Here is a 24,172-nt window from a genome sequence, read left to right on the forward strand (position 1 = left end):
TAAAGTCAGAATTGTGTGATATAAACTTGCAATTGTGAGTTATAAAGTCAGAATTGTGTGATATAAACTTGCAATTGTGAGTTATAAAGTCAGAATTGTGTGATATAAGCTCGCAATTGTGAGTTATAAAGTCAGAATTGTGTGAAATAAACTCGCAATTGTGAGTTATAAAGTCAGAATTGTGTGATATAAACGTGCAATTGTGAGTTAGAAAGTCACAATTACGTGTTATAGAAAAAAGTCAGAATTGCGAGTTTATATCTTTAATTCTGACTTTATAACATGCAGTTGCGAGTTACAAAGTCAGAAATGCGAGATATAAACTCACAGTTGCGAGTTATAAAGTCAGAATTGCGTGATATAAAATTGCGATTGCGAGTTATAAAGTCAGAATTGCGTGGTATAAAGTCGCGATTGCGAGTTATAAAGTCAGAATTGCGTGATATAAAGACGCGATTGCGAGTTATAAAGTCAGAATTGCATGATATAAAGTCGCGATTGCGAGTTATAAAGTCAGAATTGCGTGATATAAAGACGCGATTGCGAGTTATAAAGTCAGAATTGCATGATATAAAGTCGCGATTGCGAGTTATAAAGTCAGAATTGCGTGATATAAAGACGCGATTGCGAGTGATATAAAGTCAGAATTGCGTGATATAAAGTCAGAAATGCGAGATATAAACTCACAGTTGCGAGTTATAAAGTCAGAATTGCGTGATATAAAGACGCGATTGCGAGTGATATAAAGTCAGAATTGCATGATATAAAGTCGCGATTGCGAGTTATAAAGTCAGAATTGCGTGATATAAAGTCGCGATTGCGAGTTATAGTCAGAATTGCGTGATATAAAGACGCGATTGCGAGTTATAAAGTCAGAATTGCGTGATATAAAGTCGCGATTGCGAGTTATAGTCAGAATTGCGTGATATAAAGTCGCGATTGTGAGTTATAAAGTCAGAATTGCGTGATATAAAGACGCGATTGCGAGTGATATAAAGTCAGAATTGCATGATATAAAGTTGCGATTGCAAGTTATAAAGTCAGAATTGTGTGATATAAAGACGCGATTGCGAGTGATATAAAGTCAGAATTGCGTGATATAAAGTCAGAAATGCGAGATATAAACTCACAGTTGCAAGTTATAAAGTCAGAATTGCGTGATATAAAATTGCGATTGCAAGTTATAAAGTCAGAATTGCGTGATATAAAATTGCGACTGCGAGTTATAAAGTCAGAATTGCGTGATATAAAGTCGCGATTGCGAGTTATAGTCAGAATTGCGTGATATAAAGACGCGATTGCGAGTTATAAAGTCAGAATTGTGTGATATAAAGTCACGATTGCGAGTTATAAAGTCAGAATTGCGTGATATAAAGTCGCGATTGCGAGTTATAAAGTCAGAATTACGTGATATAAAGTCAGAATTGCGTGATATACAGACGCGATTGCGAGTGATATAAAGTCAGAATTGCGTGATATAAAGTCGTGATTGCGAGTTATAAAGTCAGAATTGCGTGATATACAGACGCGATTGCGAGTGATATAAAGTCAGAATTGCGTGATATAAAGCCGCGATTGCGAGTTATAAAGTCAGAACTGCGTGATATAAAGACGCGATTGCGAGTTATAAAGTCAGAATTGTGTTATAATAAATCGTGATTGCGAGTTATAAAGTCAGAATTGTGTTATAACAAATCGTGATTGCGAGTTATAAAGTCAGAATTTTGAGAAAAAAAGTCAGAATTGCGAGTTTATATCTCGCAATTGTGAGTTTAACGTGAAATTGTTGGTTTATAACAACACTTTTTTCCCTTTAGCAATAATCTGTCAAGTGTCTTCATTCAAAAGAGACCAAACTTAACTAGCATTCAAGATTTACGACCGTTAGCGTTGGAAATTTCATTTTCAGGCCTGTGTTCAAATAGTGAATAAATGGATTTTAACTACTGCATAAATATAATTTAGTATAATAAAAACCATTTAAAATATAATATATTTAATAGAAAACATTATTGGACTAAAATATAGTACATTCATTTCAAAAATCAACACTCGAAGAGCACCAGAGGGTTAATTCTCTCTTTTAGTCTCCAGAGCACAAAGAGTTAACTGTAGGAGGTGCTGTCTGCAGATTTGGGTGGAGTGAACTTGGCCAGGCAGTGTACTTTCTTCTTCAGTAATTAGCTTGGCTTCCAGCAAAGCCATGCTTCAGCATCTTCGAGAACAACCCATCACGACTAGAGCGCATCTGTTGTAAAATACAGTTTATTTTCAGTTCCCTGTCAGAGATGGGCGAAATCAGTGAAGCGTCCTTACTGGATTACATCTGTTCCTCAGGAGGAAAAGTCAAAAATTCAGATCTGTCCAAAACATATAAGCATTTTATAAACCATAGCGATTTGCAACTACGTGGTGAGTAAATGAGAATATGACATTTTTCACATTCGCGTTCGCTTTACAGCACCGCAAGCACGCGACGCAACGCGTCACGGTGGCGTCCACACGAGACGCGTTTTTGCGTTTAGAAACTGAATGAAACAGAACGCGCGGGTTCTTTTTATAAGTTAATTAAATAAACTACATTTTTAATGCGACACGCCGACTTAACGCAACACTCGAGACGCGACGCAACTGAGGCAGCGCAGACCAACGATTAAAAGCTAGAATAGACCTTTTAATTTTGTCGAGCTGCTAGCAGTGTAAATGCGGTGTTTTTGATGGCAAAGTCTCTGACACATTTTTCATTCTATAATAAGAATTAAAACTGCATACTGTGCTCTTGCTCTGTTTGAGGGCGGTGTATGGCTTTTAGCGTCTTAAAACATCTAAAGTAACTGTGGCAAACATCTGCTTTAGATTAGAAAACCTCTACCAACAGATAGAATTACGCATGGAGTTCTGTCATTTCCTTTACTCCCTCAGGAAGGGCCTCTACATTCCCAAACCATGACAGCAGAGTTCTAAATAGAATATAGTTTACGGTTTAATTCATATTCCAATATTAATCAAAATATGGCCATATTAAATTGTGTAATGCATTAAACTGATTGGCATAACAACAGTGTTAATATTCTGATTTATATTAATCTGAATAACACATGCCTATATATAGACTATAAGCATTAATTTGTATATGTGCATATTCATATAAAGATAAATCAGGGTTATATTAGATATTACTGACAGTTTGACGCAACATTTGACGCAAAGGAAGGCACTGTTTTTCTTAAATAGAATATACTCAAATTCTGATTGTTGGGGTATTCCTGTGCACATACTTATTTTGATAAAAGCTGATTCTGACTTCGTCTTTTCTGATTTAGCTTTTCTGATGGATCAAATGTTTACAGTATACTGATGATATGCCTATATAAGCTGATAAATTGTCCAATATTGGCATCAAATGATATCTGTAGCTGCTTGCCTGATTAAGAGAAGCATGAACTCTTTCACTTGACTCAGTTTCAACAGCCTTGTCAATGAATATTGCAAAATTGCAAAAAAATTGCATAGTCGGCATGAAACAGAAGTTGCAATATGCTTTTCTTCCCTATTGTGCTGTATATCCAAGTGAAACAGCTTCTGCAACAAGAAAAATTTTGATTTTGTCCTTTAGGAATTGATTGGATGCAGTTGGATAGTTGTAGTTTGCTATTGGTGGATCTCATGTGAGTGACCGGTTGCCCCTCCCTCACGTCGGTAAACACATCATCAGAGAAGAGAAGAGATGTTGCTGCAAGAGGGAGGGGGATTTATTTTGAATTAGGATTACGAGAGCACATAAATTAAAAAAAAAAAAATATTGATGTGCATGGATAAATTATTTATAATACTGCAATATTCCATAAAAAAAATAAGAATGGTGAATTGTAATTTCATGGTGACTTTAATTATATTGACTTTTCACATTCTATAGTTATCAGCATCTGCTATTGGAAAACAAATACTGGTTTAACACTAGTGTTTTGTGTGTGAATATTAAATATTAATGTAAAAAATGAAATGGCATGTCTGCTATGAAGGTCTTGGCTACAGCAAAGTGGGCCAAATAAAAAAAACACAGTGTTCTCATAAACCACTTAAATTGTAATTAAATTAGATGATATTGCATTTAATCCTACATACATGTGTCAGACATAAATTTATGAAACAATTATCCGTAATGGCTTATAATGCTTCGTCCAGCTGTGCTTGTACAGTTGTGTACAGAGGTTTCAAAATCTGCCTTCATCTGGGACCATCTGACAGCTAACCAATTATCATAATTATTCTCCTTTACCGCATCAGCCAGCATGATAATTCTGGGGTTATAATGATTCCAGTCCTTTTTAGGATGGTGGTTTTGATGGGATCTTGGGCAGTTGCTATATATTCTCTGTGGGAATGTAGAGTCCTCGTGTAGTTGGCCAGCATAGACTAATAAATTTGCTCAGAAAGCTAAACAGTGTACCTCTCAGTACCATGGCAGGAATTCCGATGGCTACAACTGTTAAGTGTTGACTTCCCTTAAGGTTTCCTGTTGTTGTGGATGCTGTGTTGCAATGTCATCCCTGTCTTTTCCCCTGGCAGGAAACGGAAAGGTTGTGTAGGGTACATTCTCTATTTAAAGATCCCAGCCCTGATATATTTTGGCTGTTTGGCACAATCCAGTTTAAGTGATACTGGTTAACCCTTTATGGATCACATTGTGTTTGAGAGTTTAACAACATCCACAGTGTTGTACTTTTAAGTTTGTTTGTTTGTGGTGTCTGACATTTGACAAAAAAGGGTCAGATGTTTCATAAAACATTTTAAAGACCTATTTAGGCGAAAGACTCAAGAATTGGATTTGTATGTTTATTTTATTTTTCATTGACAGTGACATTTTATTAAAGGGTTAGTTCACCCAAAAATGAAAATTATGTCATTAATGACTCACCCTCATGTCGTTCCAAACCCATAAGACCTTCGTTTATCTTCGGAACACAGTTTAAGATATTTTAGATTTAGTCGGAGAGCTTTCTGTCCCTCCATTGAAAATGTATGTACGGTAGACTGTCCATGTCCAGAAAGGTAATTAAAACATCATCAAAGTAGATCATGTGACATCAGTGGGTTAGTTAGAATTTTTTGAAGCATCGAAAATACATTTTGGTCCAAAAATAACAAAAACTATGACTTTATTCAGCATTGTATTCTCTTCCGGAATCCTTTCCATTGAATTGATTCCATTGAATCCTTTCATCTGTCGGCGTTGGTAATGTACTTTTATGTCACCGTGGTTGTTTTTTGTGATTAGGACTTCCGCGACATGAACACTTATGCACCATTTTAAAAAATATAGCAATACCAAAATACAAACAATGTAGAATAGCTTGAACACAGTGTGCGTCTCCCTCAGACTGTAAACGAAGCTCTGGCGCACCGGATAACACGTCAGCAGCGTCTTACATCAGCAGCGTCACTTTGGAGTCGTGAACCACACTCCGGAGCAGAAGGGGGCAGTAATGCACCAATAAGCTGGATGCCAACCGCCGTAAAACAGGAAAGAAGAAGAAGTGGAGTCGTGAACGCGGATTGACAACAGACCCGGAAGAGAATACAATGCTGAATAAAATCTTAGTTTTTGTTATTTTTGGACCAAAATGTTTTTTCGATGCTTCAAAATGTCACGGATGTCCTAATCGCCAAAAACAACCACGGCGACGTAAAAGTGCATTACCAACACCGACAGATGAAAGGATTCAATGGAATCAATTCAATGGAATCAATTCAATGGAAAGGATTCTGGAAGAGAAGACAATGCTGAATAAAGTCGTAGTTTTTTGTTATTTTTGGACCAAAATGTATTTTCGATGCTTCAACAAACTCTAACTAACCCTCTGATGTCACATGGACTACTTTGATGATGTTTTTATTTCCTTTCTGGACATGGACAGTATACCGTACATACATTTTCAATGGAGGGACCGAAAGCTCTCGGACTAAATCTAAAATATCTTAAACTGTGTTCCGAAGATGAACGGAGGTCTTACGGGTTTGGAACGACATGAGGGTGAATCATTAATGACATAATTTTCATTTTTGGGTGAACTAACCCTTCAATTCATTCATAATGTTTATTAGCAATAAAATCATTACTTCATAATGTCTCCAATCATTAAAAAATGCAAAAAATATGAAAATATACTTTATTATCATGCTTTTTTAATTTCTACATTAACAAAATATATCAGTGCTGATATATATCAACATCAGTATAACAATAATCACTGATATCAATACTCATCAATGTAACGTCAATGACTGGGGCCCGAAAATTATAGTGAAAACAGTGTAACAAAACAATGTACAAATAAATAATAAAAATAATAATTAAATAAAATACTTAATATGTGAATAAATAAAACATCTGATTAAAATAATAAATAAATAACACTAATTTGAATGAATAAAAAAAATAATAATAATACATATTCTAACAGTACTATAGTGAGTAAAAAATAAATAAATAAAAATGTAACATATTAGAAACTAAACATTTTCCAGATGGATGAGACTGATCATATTTGAGGGCATCTAAAAACCCTGACCTAGACTATGCTATGCACTAAATATGTGTTGAGCCAAAGGACTTTTTCATTTATATAATTATATAAATAAAAAAAGATTAATACTTCAGAATATTGTTGACCTTGGCTCAAAATCTAGCAATGCATTTGTCTGTTGCCTTGGTAACCAAAAAACTGTTTCACAGGGAAAACAAAATAGGATCGAGTCAAATAGCACCTGCAAACAACAGAAATCTTAGTGTGATATTTAAATGAAACCATTTAGAGTTAAAAAGTGCCTTACGAGAGATGTTTCCATGACAGTCTGCCAAAATCACATGTTCAAGTTAGTAAAACTAGAGCAGTTTTAAACTGTGGGTTGCGAATCGCCTCAAAGGGGAAGTAAGTGGTTCGGACAACATGCGGGAATGATGGTGCATTCATGCCATGTCAGAAATACAAAAAATAAACATGTTTATTCACCTTCAGTTTACACGTTTGTTGGGTTCATATCTTGTATTTACATATTTCTGGCATGGCGTATCACAGGAGTGATTCTCATGGTCTGCAGTGCATGTAAAAACAAGTAAGCACCACCTGTGTTGTCCGATTCATGAACACATGACTCTTACGAATCGGTTCTTTTAATGACTCGTTCAAGAGACTCACGAGTGAAGGCACCCACATGCTACAAAATAATCGGGCCGATTCTGGGCCAATTCTCCCCTTCTGACAATCCGAGGTAAAGTCCTGATCATCTTGATGGTTCTACGGATTATCTCATCAGATTTTCCTGTGGTGTGAGGTGTGTTAAGAGTGACTGAATCTGCTTGGAAGAACGTCAGGGGCGCATCGATCTCAAATCATAAATATCCAACATGCAATCAGAAATCCTGTTGTGTGGGGGAAACCCCGAGGACAAACGCGCACACGCTCTGTAGATTATCAGTGAAACGAAACGATACCCAATCAGAAAGCGAGCTGATGGAAGACGGAAGCATAAAATGACCTCATCCAAACCTTTTTCTTTTTTCTCCATGAATTTTCTGTTTCAAATTTCCACAAAGTTCTGTCATGAAACTCTAGATTGCACAAGCTTATAGGTCCTTAACTCAACCTGTGCTTGCAATCACATCACTCTCTATAGGGCACAGCTGATTGGTTCCTGCTCGGTTGCCAATGAGTTTGCTGCTCAACCTTCAAATACTGGTCAGCGTTTGCTGTAGCAGTTTCAGCGCGCTTTCAGAAACCCTCCTCCTTCCCCAGCTTCACCTGTATAGATCTGCTATGGGTAATTCATGTATGCTATATTGTACAGCCGCAGCATGTCTTACTCACAGCAGTGTGTCGTGTGTGTATTCAGTAGCCCGTACTTTCTCTACAGCGGCAATAACTAACAGCAGCAGCAGCATAGCATATCTATTCACACCCATTACTATACCAAACACTGACAGAAATACATTTTCCTTAAGGCAATGTAAAATGAAATTGAAGTAGGAAAAATAAGTCTTTGGGATCTAAATAAAACTACGAGCCAGCGCTTGGGAGCATCTGAGTGATGATCCATTGGGAACGGCCGTTGAAAAGGCATATGAGCCTGCAGTAATGAAGGATTTGTTTGTGCAGGTCTCCTCCCTGTCATTTTCTATTCTTGTAAAGTAATCCGAGCCAGTCTCTGGTTTCTCCGTGATGAAGTCAGTCTGTGCTGAAGTGATGTTGCATAACATCACAAACTCCCACAGGAATCAGAGTCCATTGTTTGTGTGAAACGTTGAACGGCTAATCTTACCAATCAATAACTTGCAGACAGAGCAAATCAATAAATAAACAAGTGTTCAAGGTGTAGTCAAACTCAAACCAGTAAATGTTGCTTTTAAAGGGATAGTTCACACCCCCAAAAAATGATAATTCTGTCTTCCTTTACCCTCATGTTGTTCCAAACCTGCATGACTTTATTTTTTTCCTTCGGAACATAAACGAAAATGTTTATTTATAAAATTTAAAGGGATAGTCCATCGAAAGATGGAATTTTTGTAATCATTTACTCATCCTCATGTATTTCCAAACCTATATAAGTTTCATGCTTCTGCTGAACACAAAAGAAGATATTTTGAAGAATGTTGCTAACCGTTTTGGTTCTCAAAGACATTCATTGTATGGACAAAAAAATATAGTGGAAGTCAAACGGTTTGGTTACAGACATTCTTCAAAATGTCTTCTTTTGTGTTCAGCAGAAGAAAGAAATTCATACAGGTTTGGAACGACATGAGGGTGAGTAAATGATGACAGAATTGTCTTTTTTTTTGGATGGACTTTCCCTTTAACTACTTTTGTATTCCACAGAAGACAGAACGTCATACAGGTTTGGAATTACAGGTTTGAACATCCATTTTTTTTGGGGTGAATTGTTCCTTTAAATACTAGCTTCTGATATGCTTTTGGTTTTCTTCTGAAATGTTTTATATTTACGAAGCAAAGAACTAATGCAAGGTCACATTGTATGAGTAACCTTTCTCTAAAGATATATTTGGAAAGCATGCTGGGAAAACATGATTCCTACTCACAACACGTTAATCTCTCTTTTTTTCCCTGCAGCCAAATACAGAGAAGAGTTCAAACTCATCATTGATAGAATTGCTGTGGTGAAATCTGAGAATGTGAGTACATGTGTTGTCAAATCATTATAGTAGAGTAAGTTTAAACTAATTAACTCCTCCTTTAGTCTCATTAAATAATCATTAGTGCATTTTTGTGTTTGTAATGCGATCACGTTTATTCTCTGTCCCTGAAGAATAGTCGCACAGGTCTCTATTCCCACAGTGATTCATTATTTACTCTGTGACTGGGATAGGTCTCATTTTCTCACATCAGTGCTATACCCCACACCCTTATGATCTTGGATCATTGTTCTAGATGTGTACTTTCCCTCGGATGAGATCACTTTCCATCTGATCTGAACAATAATCAATTTTTTTCCCCAGCCATACAATACTGTTTAAAAGTTTGGGTTCAGGAAGAATTTATAGTTTTGATTGAAGTCTCTTATGCTCACTAAGTTTGCATTTATTTGATCAAAAATACGGTAAAAACTATTTGTGGTAAAACAGTAATATTATGAAATATTATTAATAACTGTTTCTATTTTATTATATTATAATATGTAATTTATTCCTGTTATCAAAGTCCTTTACATTAGTGAAATTACACTGAAAACAAATGTTAAAATTCAGTATCTCATTCATAGTCCCGTTACTAGTTACATTTACACTACTGTTCAAAAGGTTTTTAAATATGTTAAAATGTCTCATGTTCAAAGCTGCATTTATTTAATCAAAAATCCAGTAAAAACAATATTGTGAAATATTATCACAATTTAAAATAACTGTTATAAAATTTATTCCTGCATTTATTTATTTTCAGCATCATTACTCCAGTCTTCAGTGTCACATGATCCTTCAGAAATCATTCTAATATGCTGATTTGCTGCTCAAGAAACATTATTTAGTATTATCAATGTTGAACACAGTTGTGCTGCTTCATATTTTTGTGGAAACTGTTACAAAATGTTTTTTTTCAGGATGAATAGAAAGTTCAAAAACAGCACTTATTTGAAATAGAAATCTGTTGTAACATTATAAATATCTTTAATGTCACTTTTTATCAATTTAACGGGTCTCTGCTGAATATGTATTTTTTTGAAAAATATATTATTATTTTATATGATTGTGTTAAAGAGACCAAAAATTAACATTTTATCATCATTTATTCATCTTAACATTGTTCCAAACCTGTATGACTTGCTTCCTCCTATGGAGATATTTTGCAAATGTCCAAGCTGCTTTTTTCATATCACTAAAATTAATTCTTTAAAAATTAAATCTCCAAAAAGTGCAAGAATGAGAAAAAGCACCATAAATGTAGTGCACTTTAATGCAAGTCTTCTGAAGTCATATGATATCTTTGAATGTTCTACAAAATATGTCCTTTTGTGCTCAAAAAAAAAATATATATATATTTTTTATAAGTAAATGATGAGGTAATTTTGGTGTTTTTTTTAAAATAACAGTATGGAGTTAATGGTTCCTTTTTTTTTTATTTCAGGGAGAGAAATACCTCATCCTCAAGAAGAAGTATAGACAACTAATACAGGAGCGAGGGTCTGGTGCTGGAAAGGAAGGAGAATCAGTCAAGCAGGCTCATCCGAACCTACAAAATGAGCTCCAGGTCTCTAATCCAGCGCAGAACCATAACCCAACAGCTCAGAAACAGCCAGTAATGGTGGCCTGGTGCTCAGGACCCATGATTACAGTCACAGAGGCACAAGAACCGACCCAGACCGATAATGTGAGTGATTCCTGATTATGATACCCATTCTGTTTTACTGCTCATTATAGCATCAGTATTAAGAGGATATTACAATTTCTACTCAAAACTAGCCCAAAAGAAGCGTTTCAAGGGGGGTCCCCTAGTAAATATCAGATTCCAGGGGGTAAAATCTGCGTTTTTGGTCAAATTCAGATTCCAGGGTCTAAATATCATGTTATTTGGGGTCGATTCAACCCACGGACATGAAAAACAACCCGTGGCAACAGTGTTAAAGTAGCTCAATTCCACAGGAAAACCTCGGACTTGGCAACACTGGTTACAAGTAAAATGTGCCTCACAGATCAGAGACCAGCAGCGTTGGGGATAACGTATTACAAGTAACATGCATCATGTACTTTTTTTATGTATTGAGTACTTTATAAATGTACATATTAATATTTGAGTCATTACTTTTTTTTTGAGTCATTATTATTATTATTATTATTATTAAATATTGAGTATTTATTTTTAAATATTGCACATTTTCTTAAACATTTTTTAAACTTGACAAAAGTAACAAACGCAATACTTACAAGCCTCAGCCAGGTGAGAAAAAAAGCAATGTAACACAAGGCGTGACATTTTGTTACTCACTAAAAAGTAACTAGTTACATTTCCATAAAAAGAAACTAACCAGTTACTTTTTAGGGAGTAACACAATATAGTTTTTTCACATTCATGTCATAAATGACGCATCTTGACGTCTTATGATTTTACTAAAAAAAGCATAACAAAGAAGAAGAAACAAGAAGAACTAAAGAGGAATCTGGCTGAGTAATTTGACCACAGTATTTCAGCAGTATTCTGCAAAGTGACGTAATTCCCTTAAACAAATTAGTGAATTATTATTGTTCAAGTATGTGTCAAAGTCTCAGTTAGACTAGCATGAAATGTTCACATTAAGCATCATAGTGTAAAACTCTTGGTCTCTATTAATCATTTTCCTGGATATCACCCAGAGTCCTGTGTTTTTCCTCACTGTTTGCTAAAGCTTTTCTAGCTGGATTAAAGAAGCAGCTGGTGATAAGAGAAAGCTTGTCAAAAGCAGATAACACTGTGTTTCAGTTGCCTTATCTTTAGCTGTAGGACTTCAGCTGTTAAAAGCATTATTTTGAACCTCATATTGAGACTTCCGGCAAGGAAGAGTATAGTGAGCATGTATAATTTCATTTTTGGAATGATTAATTGCTATTTGTTTTTCTTGGTTTCAAGATAATCTTCATATATCTTTGAAGCCTTGAAGCATCTTTTGATCATATAAACTTGCATCTCGACTGACCTTGACAAAAAACACAACTGCAGGGTCTGTGTACAGTGTCCTTGAGTATAAAGGTTAAAGAAGTTTCACTATTATTATTTCACTACATTCACATCACTTTTATTGGCAAGTAAAATTTTTGTAACTATGATTCTAATGAATTGGCTCACAATAATAAAATAATTTTAGAATTGGCTCACACTTTAGATTAGGCTCCAATTCTCCCTATTAACTAAATATTAACTATGACTTTTGCCTCAAAAAACTCCTAATTAATGCTTATTGATAGTTAGTAAGGTAGTTTTTAATAGCGCTGTCAAATGATTAACCATGATTAATAACATCCCAAATAAATATTATATATGTGTGTACTGTGTGTATATATATATATATATATATATATATATATTATATATTATATATTTATATATATATATATATATATATATATATATATATATATATTATATATTATATATATATATATATATATATATATATATTATATATTATATTATATATTATATATTATATATATATATATATATATATATATATATATATATATATATATATATATATATATATATATATATATATATATATATATATATATATATGAATATGTTTTTGTTTTTTTTTGTTAAATATACACACACACACATGTATGTATATATTTAACAAAAAAAAAAATATATATATATACACACAATAGTACATGCATATACTGTGTTAACAAAGTTTTATTTTGGATGCGATTAATCATGATAAATTGTTTGACAGCACTAGTTGTTAAGTTTATGTATTGGGTAGGTTTAAGGGTTGTAGAATATGGTTCTGCAGAATAAGGCTTTATTATGTGCTTTATAAGTACGAATAAACAGCCAATATCCTAGTAATATGCATGCTAATAAGCAACTAGTGAATAGTGAAAATTGGACCCTAAGCTGAAGTGTTAATGAAAATTACTTATAACATCATAAGCTTGGCCATTATGAATCCTAATTATGAGAATTGATGACAGGGTTATTATAGTTTACTAAAAGTAAAACTATTAAAAAAATTGTTGTTAATTGAAACAAGGCTGAAATAAAATAAAATATGAATATTAGATGGAAAAATAAACAGTGGTTGATGAGTGGCAGTTTTCACCCACACATGGAGTGCATACAGTTCAACACACAATAGTGTGAATTTCCTGTCAGCACTTATTTCAGCCACACTGAAATTGTGTCTAGAAAACTGTTAAAGTGACTTACCCTACGAAAGCATGAAAGTGGCTGCAGTTACCTTTGAGCAATGAAATACCATCTCTGAATCATGAATCATGAAATTTCTATTTCAAACTTAAGCATGAGCGCAAGTTATCAAATTTCTTAAAGCTAAGAATCACTCTTACTCTCCCAGTTATTTAAGATGGCTCGAGAGGTCTCTCAAATGGTTAGGAGTTGCCAGTAGGGGCTTGTGATGGCACTGAGGAGACAGAGACATGCGCTAATCTTTCAGGGGAGTAAGAATGTTTTTGAAATGTTTGACGACGAGCAGTTGGTCAAACAGTATGGTTTGGACAGAGCAGACATCATCTTTGTCAGCGCTGAATAATTTTGGGCTGAATTGTTTGACTAAGGGGCCGTTCATATATTGCTTTTGTGTGCGCAAATTCGCTAATGCAAGGGCTTGAAATCAATTAATCCTTTGCTGATACTTCCTCATCATCGTGGAGAGGGCAGTTCATGGTTGCACAGCAACAACAGACGCCACGGGAGCACAAATTATTTTTTTACTCTTAAGTCAATTTTTAGCAGTGTTCTTGTGAGTAATTCTCAGAGGCTTGATAAATACGGATGTCTTCCATAGATGTCTGCTGAGAATGCATTTGGCCTCCTTGTTGTTTTGTCAGCATCAGCTGATTTGAGTGCAGTGAAGTCATCTTACTAAGTGATCTTAGTGAAACTTCTCCTTTTCTTGTGATCAGCAGGCAGACAGCACCCTCTCACCGCCAGCAGAGGAACCAGAGAAACCAGAGCATCTGACGGAGGAGCTTTCAGCGTCAGACAGAGAAGATGATCTCGACAAGGATTCCGGGTCAAAGGTTAGAGCCAAGTACCTTTTTTTTTTTAAAAAAAATTGATCACAGACTATTTAAGATGTTTGCGCTGCTATGTCTGAAATGGAACAAATGTTAAACAAGCTTCTTTTAGTTGTCATAAAAGCACTGAACATAGGAGTCTTGATGGATGTATTGGTTTACTCCCTTTAAAAATGCATTTCATACAGACAATGACTTAAAAAATTATTCAGATGTCTTAAAACTCATTTTGATGTTTTATCTTAATATAAGTACTTCTAGGAGGCTTTACCATCCAGAGACTGTAATGAATGAACAATAAATTTTTTTCTTTAAAAAATTGTAAATTATATGCTGTTATACTATAATAATATATTTTAAGATTTAAAATAAAAATAATAAAATAATAATAATAACAAATTTTAAATTCTAAAGTAATTTGGCATCATATTTTAATAGTTTCTTTAAAAAATAACAAGTGAAGCAGTTTTATTTTAAAACAATAAAAGCTTCCAAATGTCTGCTAAATTAAAGTTATATTAAAGCTTTTTTTAGTTAACATGCAAGAAGCCTTTTTTTTGTCATGTCACAAGACCACCACAAACAGGAAATGACATCGCTGATATATAGATCAGTAGTGCTCACTGTAGACTTGCTGAATTTAAAACCGCATACTACTCGTACTATTTCTGCCATAGAAAGAAAGTAGTACGAGTAGTATTTTAGTATGCGGTTCTGAATTCACCACATGTCAAGCATTTTTTAAATATTCAGACTCAAATTCAGCTTGTCAAATTGTGAAACCCCAAGAAAACTGAGAAAACGAAAATGTATTGAAAATTTGTTTGACACTCGGTAACACTTTCTATGACGCCTGCATTTATAATGCATCATAAGGATATTCTTAATGCATTATAATACATGCATAATGCCTTATAAACAACCTTATAATATGTTGTATCGTCTTATAAATAATTGTAACAACCGTAATAATATTTACCTATTTGTGGTTGTAACTTTCAATTCAATTAAATTCAATTCACATTTATTTGTACGGCGCTTTTCACAATACATATTGTTTCAAAGCAGCTTTACAGAGAATGCATGTCAAAATTACAATATTAGAAGAATGCAGTTAGCAAATAATGTAATAATTTGTGCAATTAATTTAAATAAAAGATTTAAATATCTTTACATTGTTTATCTGCACAGTATCATACTACATGTGGCATGTGTACTTTGACAGGTAAAAAATATTATTGTAGCTTTATATTTGATTATTACACCACTTCTTAGCTTTAGATAACATTAAACCAGCATGAATACTTAGATTAAACTTCTAAGAAATTAGCACATGCTACATTTTTTTTTGCTCAAGATAATCTTATTATTTGTCATTGCTCTTATTTGCTCATCCTTATTTGTCATTCGCCCCAAAGCTGGCACAGAGCACCATAAACAAGCTGCTCATTTGATATCTGCAATACCAAGATTAACCAAAAGGTGGCGGCAGAATAATTAGCTGGATTTGAGAGGCCATGTTTCAGCCAGGGGTGACAGCATGAAAGACACATTCATTTACATTTGAATGAAGCTTTCTATTCTTGTGCAAAACAGCAACATGCCTCACCTCATTATAGAGAAAATGATCATCTGTGCCCTCCAAACATTTGTATGCAGATCAATCTGAGATGCGGCTAGTTAAAGGCCATGGCATAATGTTTTGATGCTTTTTATCATTTTATTTTATTAATCATATTGAGTCTTTTTTTATATTTTGCTCTTTGAGTTTTAAGACAGTGAATGTTTGGTTTTGCATTAACTGTTTCTCATTCAACCATGACACATGCAAACTCTTTAAGTGGAATAGATTCACACTTGAAAGCACTTCACGCCTGAAAGCTCTTTCCAAGAAGCGAGACAAAACTGACTAGTGCTTCTGAAGAATTATTAATATGATGCACTGAAGCTGAAATCATCTGCATAAAATGTGGTTATTTTAATATTTTACAATGCAACAAATCTCTTTCATTGTGGTATCCATTACTACGTTTGGGTCACGCTACTGTGATTATTGGTTACCAGTCTGGTTGATTTTCAGATGGGAAAAAAAAATAATTTTGCATGCACTTATTCCGTCTCTCACCTGCTTGGTTACATTCATTCTTGTTTCAAAAGGAAGTGTGTCTGGTTTAAGCACAGGGGAACAAATATTGCTTGCAGTCTTTAGGTAAAGAGACCTTGTTAGTGTAGCCTACATGAAAGAGCGCAAGTGTTTTCCCACTGTCCACTCTGTCGCTGTCCTGAGAACAATTAGCAAGCACGTGCACTGCAAAAATGATCCAAACGCTTCATTTTCCCTCACATTAATCAGCGTGACTGACACTTTGGTACGTAAAGAGAAATTGACCATCTCTTTGGCTCACAAAGCTGGTGGATTCTGGTAAAACAGCGTATGATAAAAATAACAAAAGACGTAGTTAGGGCAATTTGGTGCTCATTGGAGCTAATTGTTCACCTCTGGCTCTTTTAAGCATTTTTTTATGGTTGTGTGACCTGAGAAGAGGTCAAATTGGAGGAGTTATCCTTTGTTTTTACTGTTCTTCCATTTCAATTGGTTGTGTTTTTGAGGTAAACGTCCCTGGAAGTTTTGTTTCTGGTATTCAGTGGAAGTCTGTGTACTGATAAATAGAGCATCATTATGGGTGTTTCCTGTATTTGCTGTGTTTACTTCATCTTTGTTGGGGCCTATTTTTGTCTGTGGTCTGTTTACGCCGTTTATTTGCTTCCAAAGTTCTTTCAGTCTGGACAGCTCTGGGTTTCCCTACCCTCATATCACAACTACAGAAGAGGAAGCGCATGGCCGCCGAACCCAAACACCCAGTCTAGCATGTCAGATTATTTATTTTACTAACTGTACAGTTTCACACTGACTCCTCCATGTTCCAGGTGATGCTGACAGATGGTTTAGTGAGTGATTTCAAACGTATCGTATCCTGTTTCTTTCCTAGAGTGAATCTGAGCAGGAGGAGGAGTGTGGAGGCAGTTTGGGATCCACCGCTGTGGCTGTGAGTATAATAAATCATACATCATGATATAGTTTACAGTAAAATATCTTCTCTAGAATATCTCTGTTTCTGTAGTTACTGTTACTACAATAAAACTCTGTTTTTTTTCCATTACTGTCGTCAGTTAAACCACAGAAAGATTCCTAGGCTGTCTGAAGGAGATCCAATTTTAATTTATCAGTAATTTGACAGCCAAAAAAAAAAAAAAAAAGAGTTTGTGCCCTTGATTAAGACACTTAAACTCAGGTTACTCCGAGTTTCTTCCTGTAAGAATTACTGTCAGTTGCGAAGGATAAAAGCATCTGCTAAATGATTATTTACTTACTTTTTGGTGGAATCAAATAAATTCACCATGGTAAATTTTTGGAATTATGTGGACTTTCTGAAGTCTACATAAGGCAATAAACTACCATTTTAAAGTTTTGAATTTTTTTATTTTAATTTTTTTTTTTTTTTTGAAGAAGGAAATTAATACTTTTATTTAACATGGACACATTATTATATACGGAAGAGGATTAGGGCCAAGCAATAATAAAAAAATAAAGCCATCTCGAGGTTAAAGTTGATACATTTAGAGAAAAAACTGATTAAATTTTGAGAAAAAGTTTGAAATAAAATGTTGAGAAGAAACTCATTAAATTACAAGAAAAAAGTAGTTAAATTACGAGAAAAAAGTCATTAAATTATGAGAACAAATTCGTAATTTAACGAATTTGTTCTCGTAATTTAATGATTTTTCTCATAATTTAATGACTTTATTCTCAACATTTTATCTTGACTTTTTTCTCGAAATTTAACAACATTTTTCTCATAATTTAACGAATTTGTTCTCGATATTTAACAACTTTATTCTCATAATTTAACGAGTTTATTCTCAACATTTTTATTTCAACTTTTTTCTCGAAATTTAACGATTTTTTTTCTCTAAATTTAACACATTTATTCTCATAATTTAATAACTTTATTCTCAACATTTTATCTCGACTTTTTTCTCGGAATTTAACAACTTTAATCTCGAGATGGTTTTATTTTTTTATCATTGCTTGGCCCTAATCCTCTTCCGTAATTATAAGTGGCAGTAAAGACATTTATAATGTTACAAAAGATTTGTTTCAAATAAATTATTTTTTCCATCCATCAAAGAATCCTGAAAAAAATGTTATCATGGTTTCCACAAAAAAAAATTACTGTGTTCAACATTAATGATAATAATTAATGTTTTTTGAGCAGCAAATCAGCATATTAGAATGATTTCTGAAGGATCATGTGACACTGAAGACTGGAGTAATGATGCTGAAAATAAATAAATGCAGGAATAAATTAAATTTTATAACAGTTATTTTAAATTGTGATAATATTTCACAATATTGTTTTTACTGGGTTTTTGATCAAATAAATGCAGCTTTGATGAACATGAGACATTTTAACATATTTAAAAACCTTTTGAACAGTAGTGTAAATGTAACTAGTAACGGCACTAGATACTGAATTTTAAAATTTGTTTTTAGTGTAATTTCACTAATTTAAAGGACTTCTCTTGTTTATTTCATTCATAGCTGGATCCTCTTGAGAAAGAGTGGATCTTCTCGGCAGCAAGTGGCAAACTGTCTCATCTCATTCAGCTCCTGAAACAAGACTCTTCTCTGGCCAATAAAAAGGTGAAGAGAGCTTTATATTCTCTTTTAAAATGTCCTGTGTCGTATCTCTGCCTGAATGCATGAATGCCTTATTGTGATTAGAATGAATGTATGCATCTCATATCATAAACTCACTTTTGATAATTAATGTTTCTTGGTCTTTTCACATGGTCGGAACAAACCAGGACTTTACCTCAGTAAGTTTACAACCAATCATACAACGCTACACTTACAGTACCAGTTAAAAGTCTGAGCATGCATACTTGAATTAATATTTGTCATGATATTAAAACTTCAGCATAAGATCTAAATCAAATAGTGAAATCAGTTTTGTAGACAAATAAAAATTCTGGTACATACTTTTTTTTTTTTAAATACCATTTATATATATATATATATATATATATATATATATATATATATATATATATATATATATATATATATATATGACTTGTAGTGTACACAGGATATTTAGTGAAACCTAAATTTGTGATTGTGTGACAAATTGTTCATTAATATTTTTTTTTCTCTCTCTCTCTTTTTAATTCTCCTGGATTTGGCTACTAAAAGGGGGTGAGTTGAATTTTTTGTCTTCTTTTTTCAGTGTTGAGGTTTTATAGTTCTCCAAGCCAAGATAATTTTTGATCATGTTTGCTCAGCTGTAAAGCTGCGTACTCACTCAAAACTGCAAGAAAAACACAGCAATACTAGAAAAGCTACATATAGAAGTATGAACTAAAAATACAGTTTGTTCCTCCCCAACACTGTCTTTTTAAATCATCATTGTTTCAGTTCATCAGTGATGATCGGTGAGTCCGTTACAGCACATGTCAATGTTTACCAGCACTGTGAGCAGCTTGTCAGCGACGTACATAGTTCTGGACCGCCGATTCCCTGTGGCTCCTCGCAAGGTTACTGACTTTCCTCAGTTTCCACTCTCGTACCCAGGTGCAACACAGACCAAAGAGCAAAGCTCAACCCCAATCGTGCATTTCAAAGGCTTATTTTCAGAAGGATTATGAAAGATAGCTTTTTAGCTCCTTCACCCCCCAAAAACAAGCTCAAATCCTTTTATTTGTCCCCCCTGTGCGCTTAAGAGCTTTGAGTCGGTGTTTGTGGTCCCTGCCTGGGCCGGAGTTCTCACACTGTCCTGTGTCGGACCACCTTCTAAGAACCTCTAAGCCCTTCGCCTTCCCCGCGCAGACAAGATACAACGGCGGCCATTGAAGTGCGGGGAGATTAGGCCTCACCTCAAAGACTTCAACCACTTAAAGATAATCTGAAAGTAATAGAGCAGGCTGGGATTAATTGGAGAACAATCGCCGCCGTATCCCCAGGAAGGTGGTAAGTCTGACCCCCAGGTGGCTTTGATGCCCCCCTTCCTGAACCAGGAGGCATGCCAAGTGAGCCACCACTTCTTGACTTGGTACAGGGCAACTGTGTTTGCAAGATGTCGTTTTACCTTCTTTCCTGCCATTTTGCATTCTACACTATAAAAAATCTGAAAAAAGTTGAGAAAACTCAAAAACTTAAAGGTGCCCTAGAATTTAAAATTGAATTTACCTTGGCATAGTTGAATAACATGGAAATGACATACAGTGAGTCTCAAACACCATTGTTTCCTCCTTCTTATATAAATTTGTTTAAAAGACCTCAGACGAACAGGCAAATCTCAACATTGTCTGTTACGTAACATTCGGGGTGTACACCCCCAATATTTGCATATGCCAGCTCATGTTCAAGCATTAGACAAGGGCAGGACGTCTGGAGTAGCACAGCTGAATCATCAGACTAGGTAAGCAAGCAAGAACAACAGCGAAAAATGGCAGATGGAGCAATGATATCCATGATATCATGATATTTTTAGTGATATTTGTAAATTGTCTTTCTAAATGTTTCGTTAGCATGTTGCTAATGTACTGTTAAATGTGGTTAAAATTACCATCGTTTATTACTGTATTCACGGAGACAAGAGCCGTCGCTATTTTCATTTAATTTAAACACTTGCAGCACCATCGAACTCATTCAGAATCAAATGTAAACATCCAAATAAATACTTACGCGATTAGACATGTTGCATGACGAACACTTTGTAAAGATCCATTTTGAGGGTTATATTAGCTGTGTGAACTTTTTTTATGCTGTTAAAGGCAAGCGTGAGCTCCGTGGGCGGGGAGCGTGCGCATTTAAAGGGGCCGCAGCCTAAATCGGCTCATATTTAATGATGCCCCAAAATAGGCAGTTAAAAAAAATTAATAAAAAAAAATTATTGGGTATTTTGAGCTGAAACTTCACAGACACATTCAGGGGACACCTTAGATTTATATTACATCTTTTAAAAAGACGTTCTACGGCACCTTTAAACCCCGGGAAAACGAACAAACTGGTGTGATGTCAATTCGAACAAAATCACGCCAAAACAAAGTTCGTTTGGAGTTCGTTTTTGGAGTTTGAAGCAGCTTTCCAAAGCAAACTTTCCAATAAACGCCTTCAAACTACCATTGGTCCATAGCAGTTACAAAATAGATGGGTGTGGCTCTGAGGCTCCGCCCTCTTTCTTATGGAAGTGTTCTTCTGTTCAGTCCGTTGAGGTCAGACGTCCTCTAACCGTGTTCACTAACTGTATACTGCTTCAAACGTATTTTGAACTTCTTTTTACCCTTAAGCAAAGAAGAAAAAAGAACTTTGCCGTAAATATCGGGCCTTTACTTGGCTTATGGAGAAATTGTTGTACCAACTTAATTAAAGTTGATCTGTGCTTCATCAAACACAATATAGGAAGTTGTCAACTCAAAATTAATTTTTTTTACTAGATCCACGTTCAATCAGCTTGCATTTTAAGTTAAAGGTGAAGTATGTAATATTGACAGCTAGTGGTTGAAATGGGTACTGCACTCCAAATTCAAAATATTATATATAGTCGTTTCCCCTGCCCCCTCCACCTTTAGACTCGACGCTCACGCTGGTTGCCAGGTTGAGGATACGCAACTAGAGCACGCACCATTGACAATGGAAGGCAAGGAGACTTACCGCGTTGCAAGGAATTATCCATGTTTTAATATGTCCCCGTTCATAGAGATTTATAGACCGATATCGAGGCTTTTTTTTTAGGTCAGGTAGAGACTGCGATCTCTGACCTAGTTCCTTTTCTTGCTTCCATGGCTGCAATATACACCATGTTTCCCGCCAACTGGCAACCCGGGCAATACTTTTGGGTATATTGGCAGTGGGCGGGATCACACAGACCAAAACAAAAACAGACATTCTGACACAAAGTAGAATTACTGGCTGTAGCTTTGTTTTTCAGAGAAACAAGTATGTGAACATTGCATGTTTCCTAAATAACTGCAAATATTATTATGGTATTTGAATGCTTTAGTACAGTCAAAAGATTACACACGGCACCTTTAATATATGAATTGATATTATATTAATGATGTAGAACTTTTAGTTTGTCTAACTTGTGTATCAGTTTGTTCTGCCAACTGAAAAGGTTATATAGAGTTACCTCTATACACCAAAGCAAGTTGTGTATATGTGCTGAAATGGAAGAAATGTCAATGATTTTACAGCAAAGTATAATCAAAAACACTGCAAAGAGCTAAAACATCTATTATTTCTGAATAACAAGTATTTGTCATCGTAATTCTGCCTGCTTTTACCAAAAATACAAATTTTAAAGTGCATCAACAGTGATCAAACTGAGCTTAAGATCTTCCTGTGTAATATTTTACATTGGTTGAAGTAAATGGTAAACTCTAATTGACTTTTTATATAGTGGCAAATGTTTCGACATTCAATAGTTTAATTAACCTTTAAAATAGAGCTGGTCTCACAAAACGAACGTTTTTTTTTTTTTGTTTTTTTGTTTTTTACAGTGTAGCTGTCAAAGATGCTCATTTTATGCTGTCCTTGATCTTTTCTACCACCTCTATTGTTTAAGTCTTAAGTTTTAAGTAGCTAAGCTTCGCCTTTACCCTCTCAGTCGCTAAAGTTACACATCACCCCGAGCCCGTAACCCGACACGCATCATCTCTGTTTTCCTTTCACACGTTGGAAGCTCCTTTGGGGGAAAATTCCAATTCAACCTCTCGCAGTGAAGCCCATAAATAAACAGTCGCGATCTCAGATGCAACGTAAACACTGCTTCCTTTGAGCCACTCGAGCAGGACCGCTCGCTTTCTGTCCACCAACAAGATAAGTGCAAATGAAAAGCCACCTGTGCGCTCATCTTTCTTTTTTGTCTCCTTCTCCAACATGTCTTCCTCTCCTGACACCTCCCGGACTTCCTTCTTTCCCAGTTTGTGAGTACATCATTTATCCATCTCTCTTCTTTAAAAGCCGAGTGAATATGTCTCTTTTGGTAGTCATCACAAAGGTGCTATTTGGTTAGTGAGAGTTAAGGGATCCCCGCCAGGCCAAAACAGGAACCTGAGGAACAAGGGTAGGAGACGTCACATCCTGTTGACCATCGTCCGTCACGCCGAGCCTCCATGAGACCTGTCGGGTTGTCAGTCAAGCATGTGTGCCGGCCAATCCATCTCAAGGGTGCGACAGTCGAAACAATAGAGCGGCTGATAGGGGAACCAGACTTCATCTATCACAATATGTCCCGCGGGCAGGACTGGAAACACCTACAGTAGACAGGACCCTCCCTTTAGTGCAGAACACATGCTTAAGAATACACAATGGAGATATATTGCATACTGTCACTGTGTACAGATGAAAATGTATGCAGTGTACATGCATAAACATTTCAATATGTAGACTTCAGTCAGCGAGAAGGGTCTAGTTAATAAAAACAGAAATAAAAAGTTTAATTTGGCATTTTTAGTGATAGCATGTGTAAAAAAAAATGTTTACATTTGGTTAGTTACTAAAATCATAGTTGATAGATATTGCACTGTTAAAAAAATTATGATTTTTTATCACAACATTTTTTCTTTTGTCAAATCACCTTTGATAATTAACGTGGTTCAGATAACATAATATTTCAAGTTTTTGTTGATTAAACCAATCGTCTTCATTATATTAACTTTCGACCAGGTAACTTACTTTTTTAAGTTAAACCAGCTTTTTTTTACAGCATGCAATTCATCATATTTTTTTAAAGAAATTGATATTTTTATTCAGCATGGACACATTAATTAATTTGATCGAAATTGACTGGAAAGGCTTTTATAATGTTAAAAAACATTTTTGTTTATCAAATAATCCTGAAATACAAAAATGCAGCACTGTTT

General features: G+C 34.9%; 1 protein-coding gene across 1 annotated transcript in view; it reads left to right on the plus strand.

Moving 5' to 3' along the window:
- The first annotated feature begins 2,158 nt into the window (after positions 1-2,158).
- Positions 2,159-24,172, plus strand: part of LOC137009585 (ankyrin repeat domain-containing protein SOWAHC) — a 28,209-nt gene continuing 6,195 nt past the window's right edge. The window contains exons 1-8 of the mRNA XM_067371916.1: positions 2,159-2,412; positions 9,126-9,187; positions 10,632-10,874; positions 14,129-14,245; positions 17,233-17,289; positions 18,846-18,947; positions 19,112-19,123; positions 19,677-19,679. Coding sequence (XP_067228017.1) covers positions 2,289-2,412; positions 9,126-9,187; positions 10,632-10,874; positions 14,129-14,245; positions 17,233-17,289; positions 18,846-18,947; positions 19,112-19,123; positions 19,677-19,679 — 720 coding nt within the window. The 5' untranslated portion in view covers positions 2,159-2,288. The remainder of the gene's footprint in view (positions 2,413-9,125; positions 9,188-10,631; positions 10,875-14,128; positions 14,246-17,232; positions 17,290-18,845; positions 18,948-19,111; positions 19,124-19,676; positions 19,680-24,172) is intronic.

Source organism: Chanodichthys erythropterus, chromosome 20 (genome assembly GCF_024489055.1).
Source record: "Chanodichthys erythropterus isolate Z2021 chromosome 20, ASM2448905v1, whole genome shotgun sequence".
Classification (NCBI taxonomy): domain Eukaryota; kingdom Metazoa; phylum Chordata; class Actinopteri; order Cypriniformes; family Xenocyprididae; genus Chanodichthys; species Chanodichthys erythropterus.